The sequence below is a fragment of the Acomys russatus genome, chromosome 32 (genome assembly GCF_903995435.1).
Source record: "Acomys russatus chromosome 32, mAcoRus1.1, whole genome shotgun sequence".
In the NCBI taxonomy this organism is placed as follows: domain Eukaryota; kingdom Metazoa; phylum Chordata; class Mammalia; order Rodentia; family Muridae; genus Acomys; species Acomys russatus.
This window is the reverse complement of record NC_067168.1, coordinates 46,781,268-46,795,912: the sequence shown is the minus strand read 5'-3', so window position 1 is coordinate 46,795,912 and position 14,645 is coordinate 46,781,268. Positions and strand designations below refer to the sequence as shown.

Sequence of the window (14,645 nt, the reverse complement as noted above, 5' to 3'; positions counted from 1 at the left end):
CCCCCAGCTCTTGAGCAGTACTAGATAAAGCTGTTGTTCAAAACAGACAAACGTCGCCTTCTCCTAGCAGCTGCTAATTGGCTAAACGTGAGCCTGTGTTGCCCTAGTGACCCAGAACACTACAGGACAAGTGTCTGTAGTCACCTCCCCAGCCCTCCTCTTGGGAGGGTGAGGATGTGGGGCCTGAGGTCAAGTTTACTGTTTTCACATCAGTTACACTCTGTACAGAATCGCTCCGACCTGCTACCTGTGGCATGGCTCCAAGCTTGTAAGAAAGCTTGAGCAGGGCTGGGACACAGTTCAGTTGGTAGAGCTGCCTACCATCCATGAAGACGTGGGTTCGATCCCCAGGGCCACACGTGCAGAGCGTGGTGGCAAACGCCTGTAATCTCAGAGCTTGGGAGGTGAGGGAGGAGGACCAGGAGGCCTGGCCCATCCTCCGCTACCTGGAGAGTTAGAGGCCAACCTGGGCTACATAAGACCCTGTCACAAAACAAAACAGCTTCCTGAACATCTGGCAGAGTTCAGGGCACACCCTGTCTTGGCCTTTCCTCCTAGTGTGAGCTCAACTTGGACAATGCAAGTGGGCCAATATCAAGGGGTTTACACTCTGAGATAAAGGCTGAACGCCAGATCTGGAGACATTTATCTTATTAATACAAGATTTTGTATTAATTCTCGGAACGCCAAGAAACCAGAGCACCAGTGGTACCTCCAACATTCCGTCTGCTCTGTTGTTAACCTACTTTATTTACCACTCAGGAAACTCTGCTAACTGAACAGTGGCTGTGTTCTCAAAACAGCAAGTAAGGTCACCTGCACAGCAGAGCATCCCAGCAGCCTGCCGGTGGGCAGCGAGACCCAAGCGCTGAGCTCAACTGCCATGACCCGAGTCCACGCAACTTAAACCAGGCTTCAAATCACCTCAGGTTGTAGAACATGGCAGAGGAAGGCCTGCTACGAAGCAGGACAGGAAGTTATGAAGGGAGGGGTTTTATGCCCCATGTGTACACATGTGTGGAAGGCACAGGATAACCTCAGCTGCCTTCTTCAGGGGTCTCTCACTGACCTGGCAGCCACCAAGTGGCCTAGGTTGGCCGCCTAGAGCACCCCAGGAAACTACCTGTCTCCACTTCCCTGGCACTAGGATAACACATGTGCACCACTCTGTGCAGCCTTGAGATTCTGGAGATCAAACTCCAGACTAAGCCATAGTCTCAGCCCAAGAGCAAATTTAAAAAAAAAAAAAAAAAAAATCACTTCTCAACGGGGCGCAGTGGTGCAACCCTGTAATCCCAGCACTCTGGGAGGCAGAGGCAGAGGCAGAGGCTGGTAGATCTCTATGAGTTTGAGGCCAGCCTGGTCTACAAAATGAGTCCAGGCCAGCCAAGACTACACAGAGAAACTCTGTCTCAAAAAACCAAGTAAGTAAGTAAATAAATAAAATCACTTCTCGGTGCGTTAGTCCCTCTGGGGGAGCTTCAGGTATAGGCGAGACAGCTCGGGCGTACTTGAACAGTCCACTCAACTCTGCCAACACAGCAGACAGGGAACCTATGGGCACTAAGCACGACAGAGAGGCACTCTGAGGCCCCTGAGAACATCGCAGCCACCCTGCAGGGCAGATGTGGGGGCAGCTAAAGGCTACATACACAGCCTCTTTGTGTGGGTGATAAAAATGCCCCAAAGCCATGAAAGTGGCTCCTCACTCCCAAAGCGCATCAAAAGCTACCCAACACTATACATCCCATGGATGGAGTGTCTGGACATGAACTGGACCCGTGTGGGAATTCCAACACAAACAGGACGCAGGGGGCTGGCTGGGTTTACTCCCAAGCCTGGAGCGAGTAGGCAGGTGCCTGGGATAGAGTTGTGCTAACCGCAGAGATGAGAGTGACTAGTCTGGAAGAGCACGCCGCCACCCATGCCAGCCGCCTGCAGTGCCCAGGCAGCTGTGTCAGTGATTCTGCAGAGGCTGCAGCATGCCAGGTGATGCACGCCGGGAAACAGCTGGCAGGATGTGACTGCGCGATAATCCGCCACCATTCGGGCCTCATCTGGCTTCTTGACACAAAAAAGATTTCTCTCTCACTGCTCAGGCTGGGGGTCTGGGATGGCTCCTTTTGTCAAGTCATTGGGCTGAAAGGAGCCTAGGACACCGGTGAAGCGTAGCTTTGGTCACCTCTGTGGCGATGCTTCCGGAAAGGATTAACTAAGGGGATATTCCACCCTGAGTGTAGGCAACACTATCTCATCAGGAAGGGTCCTAGACTCAGTTTAAAAAAAAAAAAAAGGAGAAAGCCAGCTGTGTACCTGACCCACTGTGAGCAAGTGGCCCGACACCCCTACTGCTGAGGAGCCTGCTGCCACCATGCCCTCCCCACCACAACAGACTATCTCTCAAACCACGGGCCAGAATCAATCCTTCCTCCTTAAGTACTGTTGTCCAGTGTCTGGTCACAAGGGAAAGGTTAAATGCCGGCTGCTACTGCTGCCCTTCAGAGTCCAGGCTGGAGGTCTGCAAGCCACAGCCAGTCGGAAGTCCAGCCTGTGCTCAAAAAGACGGGGTTCCTGCCAGCCCCCGCCCCTGCCAGCTTTGCTTCTGAGCTGCAGCTGTAGAACACTTGGTCAGCACACCTGAAAAGTTTGCTCTCCGGCCCCCACAGAGGTCTGCTAACCCTCTCAAGGCACCATGGTTGCAGCAACGCCGCCTTCATGTCTCCCATCTCCTCTGGCCCAGCAGAGCTGAGAGAAGTAAAGGGCTTGGAGGTGTCTGTCCCTGGGGAAGGTCAACTGTTTACCTGCCATTAGAGGCTGTTAGTGCAGAACCTGCTGGAATCCAGCAGCGGCCTACCTGTCTACACCCTCCCTCCATTCCCACCCCCACTGTGCATCACTACGGTTCACTGTGGGTGAGTGCACAGTGACATCACACTACACCTGGCACACCTTACATGCCCCAGGTGACACAGTGACTCGGTGTGTACTGAGAAAATGGAGCTCAGCTGATGCACCGCGGTGAGCAAGGAATGGATGTCGGCATCAGTCGGCCTCCCAACAACACCCTGCAGCAGGCAAGAAACATGAGGTCATCTGACTTTGGTCATGCCCTCCTTTGCAGGACTGGCTTTCTGGATGGGCTACAGCACCCAGGATGGCCAGGAAGCAAAGCCGACAAGGGATTGCATTCCTTTTTTTTTTTCCCCCATTTTATTAATTTATTCATATTACATCTCGATTGTTAGCCCTTCCCCTGTTTCCTCCCATTCTTCCCTCCCTCCCACTTCCCCCCTTCTCCCCTCCCCTATGTCTGTGATTGAGGGAGACCTCCTCCCCCTATATATGCTCTTAGAATATCGAGTCTCTTCTTGGTAACTTGCTATCCTTCCTCTGAGTGCCGCCAGGCCTCCCCATCCAGGGGACGTGGTCAGACAGTCACTGCCTCACAACGGACCGCTTCTGGGGGAGGCAGACGTGTGGGTAATCAGTCCGCTGCTGCTTTGAATATCCACTAGGTGGCGCTGCAGCATCACCCTGGCAGCCCCACAAGGGCCCGCCCATCACGCGCAGCCTGACTGCCAATCACAATCCTGGGCAGGAAGTGAGAACGGAACACCTCCAGGAAAGCTACTAGGTGCACTTGGCCCTGCTCCTCTGTGCACAAACACCAAAAAGAAGAGAAACCCTGCGTACTAACTGTCAGGCTCAAAAGAAAACTCGGGGCAAAATGATTGTTCGTGGTGCCTATTGGCGTACCGAATAGCATACTGGCTATATGGCTTCTGTTCTGGACACTCCCAGATGCCTCTGGCTGTACTCTGCCGCACACCTACAATAAAAACCTTCCCCTCCACCCTATGTTGGGGCGGTCCCGTCCTCCTTTTATACACCAACAGCTGTTAAGCTAACGCTGAGCCATGGAATTCAAACGAGAAGAGATGCAAGTGAGGTGGGACAGCTTTGGCATAGCTGCCTGTCAGGCTCGGGGTCCTGGGAGGGGCTGCAAGAAGTGCCTTACCCACAGGGGCCTGCCCTCATCCTTGGCAGATGGAGTGTGGACTGGGGCGTGTTACTCACTGGAAGAAGAGCACAAGGCCGTGGGCTCCATCCCCAGCCTGCCGGCCCTGCCTCTAAGGAGCTCAGTGTGTCCTAGGTTTACTTTGGAAGTGCATGGGGTCAGTCCTGCTGGAGGTAAGAGTCGGTGTGGCTCTGAGTGGCTCCCTTGGGACGTGCATTCTCTGCATCCCTGTCTCTGCTCCATTGGCCCACAGAAGGTCTTACCTGATGGACCCAGATCCCAGGGTCCCCATGCCTACTCTTCCCTTCCAGTTCTTCTACCTCTGCACACGTGCAGGATCTGGGTTTTCACCAAGTCCAGCCAGCCATCCAGGCTGTGCCCACCCCTACCCCACCTGACAGCAGACAATCCCGATCTCGCCGTTCCAGGCCCTCCTCAGCAGCACGGGGGATCACACGTGGCTTCTGCCAGCCACACACTGACCTGGTCTGAAATCTGAACCTTCAAACCCTTGTCTGATATAAGCATGCATCTCCAACCTCCTGTTTCTCCCAGGACCCCACATCTAGATCAAGAGTCAGACAGTCTGCTCAGCCTTGGCTTTGCAGTGGGTCCAGGCCTGATGACTCTCCTTGCCCCAAGGTATCGGCAGAGCTCCCATGGGCAAAAACCAAGTCTGGAGAGACCTGTTTGAACTTGCTTCTCGGCTGCTTGCGGGGGTGGGGGTGGGGGGGGTGGACATGCATGGCGGACACTTTCGAGGTGCAGTCCATCACAGGGGGGAGTGAGGGGAGAGTCTGGGGGCAGGAACTAAAGCGGTGATGTGGAGCAACGCTGCCTCCTGGCTTTTTCGGTTTGCTTTCTTATACAACCCAGTACCATCTGCCCAGGGGTGACGCTGCTGGCAGTGGGCTGGGCCCTCCCACGTCAACCTCTAGTCATGAAAACGCCTCCACAGACGTGTTCACAGGCCAGTCAGATGGAGGCACTTCTCAACACCAGTTCCCTCTTCCCAGTCAACAACACCACCACCAACCACCAAACAGAACTCAACAAATGACCTCAAGTGTCCCCAGATTTTCCTTGAAAGTGGGGCTAAGAGCTCTGGGACGCTGTGGCCTGCACTCATTTTTCCTAAGAGAGGACAAGGAGGTGGGATGGGCAGAGGGTAGGAGGGGCGTAGGAGGAAGAGGAACAGAAACAGGAAGGAGGGGAGGGAGGGTGGGAAGGAGGAGCTTTGAGAATTGTGGAGAAGTCCAAGGAGAGTGGGGAAGAGCTGGAAACAAGGGCTGCCTAGGGTGCCTCTGTAAACAGTGCCCTGGGGCCCTGCTGCTGCTGAGGAGGAGGAGGAGGAGGAAGAGGAAGGGAGGAAGATGATGGTGATGGTGATGATCCTGCTGCTGCAGTTTTCAGAGTGAGACCCCATAACCCCACCAAGCCCACGACATCTGCTTCAGAAGCACAACTATGAAGTCTCAAAGCCAAAATAAGAAACCTACTTCATTTACATAAGGTGCCTGGCACCTGTGGTAAGGAGCACAGGCTCTGCCCTCCCTGCTGGGCAGCAGTCAGAGAAGTGCAGATGGCGGAGCGGGCTGGCGAACCGCGGAGGCTGGGAGCTGGGCGCTGAGCTGGGCCAGATAGAAAACCTTCACTGCTGTTGACTGTATGTCACATCTCTACACATCAGCACGGTACCAGGCATTTAGCAGGTGACTTGGGAGCCCCAAGTATGTCACCACAATGACGGCTTCAGAGTGGGGGAACAGGCTGGTAGCAGATGACCAGCCGGCCTAGGGCAGACAACCAGCCGGCCTAGGGCAGACAGTAAGGGCCACAGCCACCACTATAAGCAATCGAGGCTTAACAGTCCGAAGCCTCTGTCTGAGCTCACAGGGCCTTGCAGCCCTCCCTTGGGAACACCAACAAGCTGTTCCAGTAGGAAGTAGAAAATGCATGCTAGCTCCCTGAAGAACAGTCAGCCAGTGTTCCCACATACATCAGATGTGGATCTCACAGAAGCCTTAAAATCAATATGAAATAAGATCAGTCTGTGCACTTATTAAAAGGGCAGGGCCGCCCAAGCGTTTACCAGAGTAATTACCCAATGGATGCCAAGGAGAACAGAAGGGAGGGGGGAAGGGGAAGGAGGGGAGGTGGAGGGGAAATCCTGTTCTCCCAACAGTTCAAGAAGCTTCTGTCCAGCCACGCCTCAGCCACACCCAGCCCCTCCCAGTGCTCTCTGGGAACCACAGCGCAGCTGCTTGCTCTCAGCAGGCCCATAGGAAGAGGAGCAGCACCCTGTAGAGGGAACACTTCTCACAGCAAGGGAAAGGAAGTGGCCAGAGAGCAGCTGTTAAGCAGGTGTGCTGAGGAGGGACAAAGGCCACACCTGCGACTTAGAATTCAGAGCAGTTGGTCTTGGGACCTAAGCTAGTGTCACCATGGGGACAGGAGCTGGGAAGGGGCCTGAGAGCCACGTGAGAAACAGCTCTAGCGGCCAGGCCTCTTCCTCCCTTCTGCCTCCCTCAGCTTCCCCTACAGCACAGCAGCAGCTACCAGGGTTTTCCTGCAGGTCAGCCGGACAAATGGCAGAAAGAAACAAAGGCAGGCAGACAAGTAAGAAGACAGAGAGCAAGCAGGTGACAGAGGGAGCTGGTTAAACACGAACCTTAACAATAAATAGAGAAGAACATTAAGTGGGCACCGACGGCATGCTGAGCCTTCCTAGGGATTCTGCACTGTATGTATGCACCTGCTTTATCCCTTCAGTGGCACTACAAACAGTAACAAAGGAAGGGGATTTTAAAGGTATTTCATCCCAAGACAGACCCAACCCACTGTGTGAGCTACAGGCAGAGCTGATAACATGGACAATACAAAAAAAAAAAAAGAAAGAAAGAAAGAAAGAAAAAGAAAAGAAAAAAGAAACAACAACAACAAAAATCTTTGTCAAAGTCCACTGAAGTCCACTCCAGGCAATCCTACTCAGACATGGCGGACATTTACCGGGTGGACGTATGGATCTTTCCATCCCTGGGGACCACACGCCTACCATCAATGGTACCTATGGAGATGTAACAGGTTGCTCAAAGGCTGAGAAGAAGAAATGAGCTAGCTCAGGGGAAAGGTCCTCAACACAGACGACTCCAAGCAGGGAAGGCCGCAGGATGAGGAGAGACTTCTGAGGAGGAGGACCAGATCACTTAAGGCGGCAGGATGAGGAGAGACTTCTGAGGAGGAGGACCAGATCACTGGTTCCCAACGCTGAGACCTTCAATACAGCTCCTCATGCAGTGGTGACCCCCCCCCAACCATAGAATTCTTTTTATTGCTACTTCACAACTGTAATTTTGCTACTGTTATGAGTCCTAATCTAAATAATTTTTAGAGATAGAGGTTTACCAAAGAGGCCGAGACCCACAGGTTGAGAATCCCTGGGCCAGAGGGTCACACACCTACTGTAGTGGAAACTCACTTGAACGTGTGTCCTTTTTCTGCTACACACTTTTTTTTTTTTTTTTTTTTTTTTAATGCGAGGCACCTCGGGGTGAGCTAGAGAAACTGGGGCTGGCTATAGTGGAAACAGTGGGTCTTCGTTTCTACAAAGACAGGAGAGAACATTGCAAAATGAACGGCAAGGCAGTGGGGGAAACCACTGGTGAGTCGCAGCGGCTCTTTGCTGTAGAACTGAAAGTGTCCCAGGACCCGCCAGAGCCTGGCGAAGGGCACGATGCTCTGGGCGCCTATGCGTGGGCTACCGGATGACATGACTCTTTTCCTCGTGGGTCTCAGGGCAGGAAGCTTGGGCAGTGAAAAAGCAGAGCCTGAGGCAGACGGCCCACACTCAGGCCTGGCTCCACCGGGGCTCTGTGTCTTCACCTGGTAAAACATCCTTCCAAAGGTTGTCATGCTGTACAGCTGATGACTGTAGGCTTCTGAAAATGACCCTGCCGACCCCCATCACCAGGCACACTGCATCACAGTTGGCCATGACCTCCAAACCCCATCACCAAGGACACTGCATCACAGTTGGCCACGACTGCCCTGAGTATGAAGGTGATCCCGTGACTGCTGGGGCACCAACAGAGAAACACTGAGTGTCCACCTGGTCTTGCTCTGGACTACTCCTGTGGCATGGTGTAGCCTGCATCTTCCTGCCTTCAGTCCCAGGCACAGGCCCAAAGGAGCACAGCCCTGCCGAGTAGGAAGAAAAGCCAGGCAGGCTTGGCTCTCAGTTTAACTTTCCCTCACTATGACTTATTGCTTGCTTGCCTCTCAAACGGCTTGAGGTGGGTGAAGGTTGTAGCAGGCGACGTGCTAATGAGAGCCCTGACTACACTGAAAGCCTGTTTCCAGCTAGGAGGAAGATAAAAATACGCCAAGGACCTGAGACCTACAGCCCCGCTCACGGGTCAAGAATCTGATTTATGGGTCAGCTAGAGGGACTGAGAGGACAAAGGGGCCTGCTGCCAAGCCTGACAGCCTGAGTTCAATCCCTGGGACTCACACAGAGGAAGAGAACTGACTCCCACAGGTCTTCTGGCGGCACATGTGCTCGTACACATGCATGCAAACTACAAAATGTAATTTGTAAACATTTTCTTTCGTGTGGTAAGCATCCTGGTACACCATGCCAGCGAGGGGTGGCCCTGGGACAGGAGCGCTCACAGGAGGGGTGGCCCTGGGACAGGAGCGCTCACAGGAGGGGTGGCCCTGGGACAGGAGCGCTCTGTCTTTGAGAAGATCAGACTTCAGTTCCGGACATCAGCAGAGACACACAGCAGTACACCTGTCCTTCCACCTGCAGAGGCTGGCCGCTGTTAGGCCTGGACATCCACGAAGCAGGAGGCCAGGGCCCCCCTAACTAACAGGGACTTCCTGGATCCTAGGTTGTGGATTCTCATTGTATCCACAAGAGATGACCCACTGTGCCCACAGTGTACCACTCTGCCCCACTGTACTCCACTGTCCCCACTGTGCGCTGCTGTGCCCACTGTCCCCACTGTGCGCTGCTGTGCCCACTGTACTCCCACTGTGCCCCACTATACCCCACTGTGTTCCAATCTCCACTGTGCCCCAGCTCCAATGTACCCCATGACACCCCACTGTGCCCCAGTCTCCACTGTACCCCAGTCTGCTCCACTGCTCCCCACTGTCTGTTCCTTCCTGTTTCATTTGTGGCCAAGTATCATTTAGACTGCAGTTTTTTTCAAAGGGGAGTATTAAAACCAAGTGTCTAGAATCGCTAAGCACTGCCCTGAGCTACATTAACGAAGTGTGCAGGTGCTTTATCTGCGCAAGTCAGAGGAGGGCAAGATGCCACGACTGGTGAGTTTTGGCTATTGTTTTAATGTGTTCATTTATGTGTGTTTGTATATAAAACATGCATCTTTGCACATTTTCCCAAAGTGGCCAGAAGTCAGCCTGTGCCTTTTCTCAATTGCTCTCCATCCTGATTTTTGAATGAGGGCCTCTCCTCGGCCAGGGGCTCCAGCAGGCCCCAGGGACACTCCTGTCCCTGCCTCCTCAGTGCTAAGGAAATACGCATGTACCTCTACAGCTGAGTTCTAGGGACCGAACTCACACCTTGCTGCTTGTGCAGCGAGCACTTTCCTGCCTGAGCATCTCCCAGGCAAGCGTGCTCTCCCTCGGGCAGGGCAGATGCCAGGAAAGTCCGTTGCCTGAGAAGTTCTTGCTTGTTTTCAAAGGTTTACAGCTGCTCATGCACACCCATGCTCACCTCTGGGCTTCCTGCTGAGAAACCCCAGAAAGTACCAGAAGCCACATCGGGCAGCTGGCCCTGCACTGCCAGGGGCTTGGCACTGCGCATTGGGAAGACCGCAGGCTTTGAGTGCCATGCGGCTTAGCGAGACTTAAAAGTCTGCAAACCCGAGATTGCTGCTAGGGGTTGAGGAGAGGCCACACCTCTCTGGAACTCAGTAGGTTTTGGAGTATAGACAGGAAACTAGATGGGTCATCCCACTGTCAGACTTAAACCTGAGCCACTCAGAGGAAGTGAGAAGCCCACAGCAACAAGCCAGAGCAGGCCGACCTAAAGCTCCCAACAGGGGTGTGGGGACCACAGTCACAGGGCCAAGCTTTGGGCCGAGAAGGGGGGAAGCGGGACTGAGTCGTTCTGCTCCCCACATTTGAAAGGTCCTTTGCTGACCCACACCAGCCTGGGCTCTGAGAAACTACGATAAAGACCAGGTTAAATGCAGAAGCTGAGGCAAAGGTACCATAGAGTCAAGGCCTGGCTGGGCTACAGAGCAAGTTCAAGACCAGCCTGCACAAGTTACTGAGACCCACAAGAGACATAAAAATGTTTAAAAATGGGAAGGTTAGGGTTAGGGATATAGTTCCATGGTGGTAGAACATTTATCTAGAACACATAGTTCTCATGCCTGGAAAAAGAAGAGGAGGAGGAGGGAGAGGAGGAGGAGGAAGAGGAGGAGGAGGGAGAGGAGGAGGAGGAGGGATGGCATATAGTACAAATTTGGGAAGAAGTATTAGAGACAGACCCTACCCAGGGCAGCAAATCAACCCGATGTCTTGTACCTGGCTCATATCGCTGGTCTCCCCTGAACCCAGAAAAGGGGGTACAAGAATAAGAAGCTTCCAGCTCTACTCTGCCCCACCTGCCATCACTCAGCCTGGTGACCCCTCAAGTGACCAGCAAGCTGACCAGCAGCTCTGAGCAAGGGGAGAAGCAAGCCCCTCTGTTCTTCCCTCCCCTTCTGGCCATGCCACAAAGCAAATTTACATCGGACGTTCCCACAAACACACTCACCACACGAGTCTGTCCCAGACAGTTTGTGGCCGAGTCCTGGCAGAGGTTGGGCCCTGGAGGGCTGCCTGTGCTGAAGGGCCACTGCCATGGGCACACATAGACGCCCAAGCGGACACAGAGAAAGAGCGGTCCTCCGTGCAAGCTTGGCCACAGCTCTGTGCCTTCCTCAGCAGTTTTCAAAGTTTGCTTGTTGGGGCAGAGCCGCAGATCCTGCGCTGCCCGGGACACATAGTGGGTTACGTAACCCTGGCAGCCCAGGAACCCTATCACCTCATCTTATGAAACCACCCCAAACAGAAAAAGGCGCACCCACAACACGACACCTCTCCAGGGTGGGGTGAGTGGGGGAGCAGGGAGAGCGGCCTTTGTGATGGGCAGCTAGTTTTGTCTAAAATGTAGCACAGAACAGAAGGCCACTGTTCCTCTCAGGACTCCCTGGGAAGCGAGGGTGGGGGCACAATGCCAGGCAGCGTCCCAGGGCTGTGCTTGGCAGAGCCCTCAGAACCCACAGAGCGCTCCCAGGCGTATTCAAGGTCTCCCAGAGAATGTGTGGGCATTTTATGCCTCGGTGGCATTGACCACCTGACAGGGCTCTGGGGAGGGGACAGCAGGGTCTGAATTCCCAGCTCTTCAAATGCACAGGGCTGCCTGAATTGGCACGGCTGTGCATGGAGCCGCTGCCGGGCATCACAGGCAAGAACTGTGGCTCTCAGTGGTGCCCTGGGGCTCGCTGCGGGCATCCCGACAAAAATCCTCGGGTTTCTGCATCGCATGGGGCTGGAAGCTTTCAGAACCTCTCTGCCACTTCTCCACCTTCAGTCATCACGCTTTGAAAAAGCGAAACTGGTTGGGCAGGCCAAGGCTCCCAGGATTTCACTGGCAGAGTCAGCGCTGGAGTCCCAGCTCTGGTGTTTAAAGTGTTCTGGTCTCCAAAGCATGGAGTGGACAGTGGACGGTCCTCGACGGCCTCCCGTGTGCCCTGCTTGGCCTGCATCACTGGGCAGCCAACTTCTTCCTGTTCCCTCTCCCCAGTCAGCTGCCCTCCTGGGTACGAATGAACACAAAGCCCCTCTGGGCACCACATCCCCACTCAAGACTCGGGGCTCGGAGCTGGCAGGCACTCCCCCACTGTGCTCAAGAACTGGAAAGGAGTCCCCTCAAGGAGGCCCATGCCCCAGAGTGGAGGACATATAAAAGACATGGGGCTGGAAGGCCAAGGTGGTTGGGGGAGGGGGTCCTACTTCAGACCTTTAGAGGCCACTGTAAGATAAGAAGCTCCCCCAGAAGCCCAGTGGAGTGAAACCATACCCCCTGTCCAGTATTCAAGGATCAGCTCCTGCAGGAACTAGAGTAAACGGGGCTGAGCTGCTGAGCCTGTGGGGCCCACTGGGACGCTCCCAAGGAGGAGTTTCCAGCATGCTCCTGCACTGAGAGAAAAGATGGATCATGTCACATGGCGGTGTTTCTGGCACAGTGCCCTCGGGGAGCAGGCAAGTGTGAGGGACCAGGGACATGGAAGGGCAGCATGGGAGGTGAACTAGGAAGGAGCGGGACAGAGGAGTGCAGAGGCCCAGAAAAGGGATGAGCTGTCTCTGTGGCCCTCAGGAGCCGGGCAAGTCCTAACACAGGAGGTCCCTGTACCCTAGGACAAAGAGAAGCTGCTGGAAGCCAGGGTGCAAATGCAAAACGTCGTAGGACATTATTTGAAAACGGGATGTTGGGGGCCGAAAGGCCAAATAGGGCAAAATGAAAACCAGGGCAAAGTTCCCATGAAACAGCGTCACTCGCTGCTGCACGCGCACCACCCCGCACCATGTCCTCTCACAGCCCGGTCCTGGTGCTGGACCCAAGGCTTGTCTAATCATTTCCGGGCAATGGAGCGCAAGTAAAGTATGGACATCTCCAGAGGGCTTCTCTCCACCCCTGCTCCCGGGATTCTGGAAAACACCACAGTGAAAAGCGCAGCTGAACGTGTGACAGTTACGGAGGCACACACAGCGCGTGAAGGCCCACCGCATCAGTATTGACACTGTGCGTCACTTTCTTTACGCCCATGGCAGTCTGAAGAAATAGAACCTAAGAGAGTGGAGTAATTGCACACCCATGATGGGCAAGCATGCTGCTTGGGGCCCAATGCTACTATCTTCAGCCTTTGTGACAATTGTGGGACGCGCTGACCCCAAGCCACAGAGAGACACTGTGATGAAGCAGATTCAGAACAGAAGGCCCCTGGTCTCATAATCTGTGCACTGTGCACTGTGGTGACAGCACCTCCCTGTGCTGGTTCACACTGTCACCTGGACTGTGCGCTGTGGTGACAGCAGCTTCCCTGTGCTGGTTCACACTGTCACCTGGACTGTGCGCTGTGGTGATGTCACCTCCCTGCGATGGATCACACTATTACCCTGACAGGCCCTAGAATCATTTAGGAGACAAGCCTCTGGACGTGTCTGTGACGAAGTTTTTCAACTGAGTTAACTACTCACATGGGAAAGCCAACCCTAGATTTGGACAGCGCTGTGCGATGCGCTGGGGTCCTAGATTAAACCAAAAGGAGTGTGTGAACCGATCGCCAGCTTTCATTTTCCTCTTGCCAACTGTGAATGCAGCACGGCCAGCTACCCTACAATCCTGCACTGAGCCTTCCCTACTGCGGTGAACTGTAGCCTCAGAACTGTGAGCCAAAATAAACCTCTCCTTCCGCATAGCCTGCTTTTGCCAGCTATTTTTGTTCCAGTGAGATGTGTAAACTTACGGGTACACTCCCAGACTTTCTCCTGTGGTGCACCCCTTGCCCCGTCTTGATGTCTGAGGCCCCCTCCCTCTCCCCAGCAGGGAAAGACCAGCATACCGGTGATGGTGCAGGCATCCCGGTGCCCTCTGTAGCTGGGAGCATCTTCCACAGCCTCGCTCACATAGTACTCTTCAGGGATGCCCGGGCTGCAGGCTAGGACTGCATCGCTGCAAGCCTCAGAGAGGGGCACGGAGCTGGCCGAGGTGTCGTCGTGCAGGGCTGTGGGGTCCAGCTTGGCAGGTTTCAAGGGGAGGTGCCCACTGCCATCAGGGGCCCCGCCGCCGGAGTCGGGGGCAGTCGGGCAGATGGCCCCCGGGAGGTTCAGTGTACCAATAAGGGTGGCTCTCAGACAATCTGAAAGAGTGCGGAGAAGAAGGCACCGTCACATGGGGTCTGTGAGTACAGCTAGACAAAAACCCTTAAAATCAAGGCAGATATGGTTACGCTCTCATTCCAACAACAGTGCTGCAGAAACGGCTCACCACCTAACGGGGCCCCAGTCCTGACAACGTGGCACACAGGCGTCTCACGCCGAAACGAGCTAGAAGGATAACAGCCATCCCGAGAGGGAGGTGCCAGGCCACGCGTGGGAAAACCGGGAGCGCACATTCTGAGGAAGACGCAAACTGGCACGCCGCGGCACGATGCCGAGTGATGCGGGCATCTGTACACGCGGTTGTATACGACGCCGTGAGTCTTCACACCCGTGTGCACACAGCTGTGAGAAGAACTTTCAGGCCGGTGCCCACCTTGAGCTACAGTAAGAAGAGTGTAGACTCCTTTGAGAACCTAGTAAATTAAGACCTTATTTTATTTTATTTTTTTTATTTTTTTTATTTATTTATTTATTTTTGGTTTTTCGAGACAGGGTTTCTCTGTGTAGCCTTGGCCATCCTGGACTCACTTTGTAGACCAGGCTGGCTTTGAACTCACAGCGATCCGCCTGCCTCTGCCTCCCGAGGGTGAGGCCCACTCCCAGTCTCCTGGGGAGAGCCAAGGACAATGGGTTGATTGACCTTGGGAGGATGAGCAGGGCCGAT

At 54.3% G+C, this 14,645-nt stretch overlaps 1 protein-coding gene across 2 annotated transcripts in view; it reads right to left on the bottom strand.

Moving 5' to 3' along the window:
* Trak1 (trafficking kinesin protein 1) overlaps window positions 1-13,954 on the bottom strand; it is a 107,397-nt gene extending 93,443 nt beyond the window's left edge. Inside the window, exon 1 of one of the 2 annotated variants that reach the window (XM_051140312.1) lies at window positions 13,663-13,954. Coding sequence is in view for 1 of the 2 variants with exons in the window: in XM_051140308.1 (XP_050996265.1) it covers window positions 10,812-10,899 (88 nt within the window). In the remaining variant the exon portion in view is untranslated. Of the gene's footprint in view, window positions 1-10,811; window positions 11,036-13,662 lie in introns of those variants that run through there. The other variant, XM_051140308.1, reaches the window with a different exon arrangement.
* Between the last annotated feature and the right edge of the window lie 691 nt (window positions 13,955-14,645).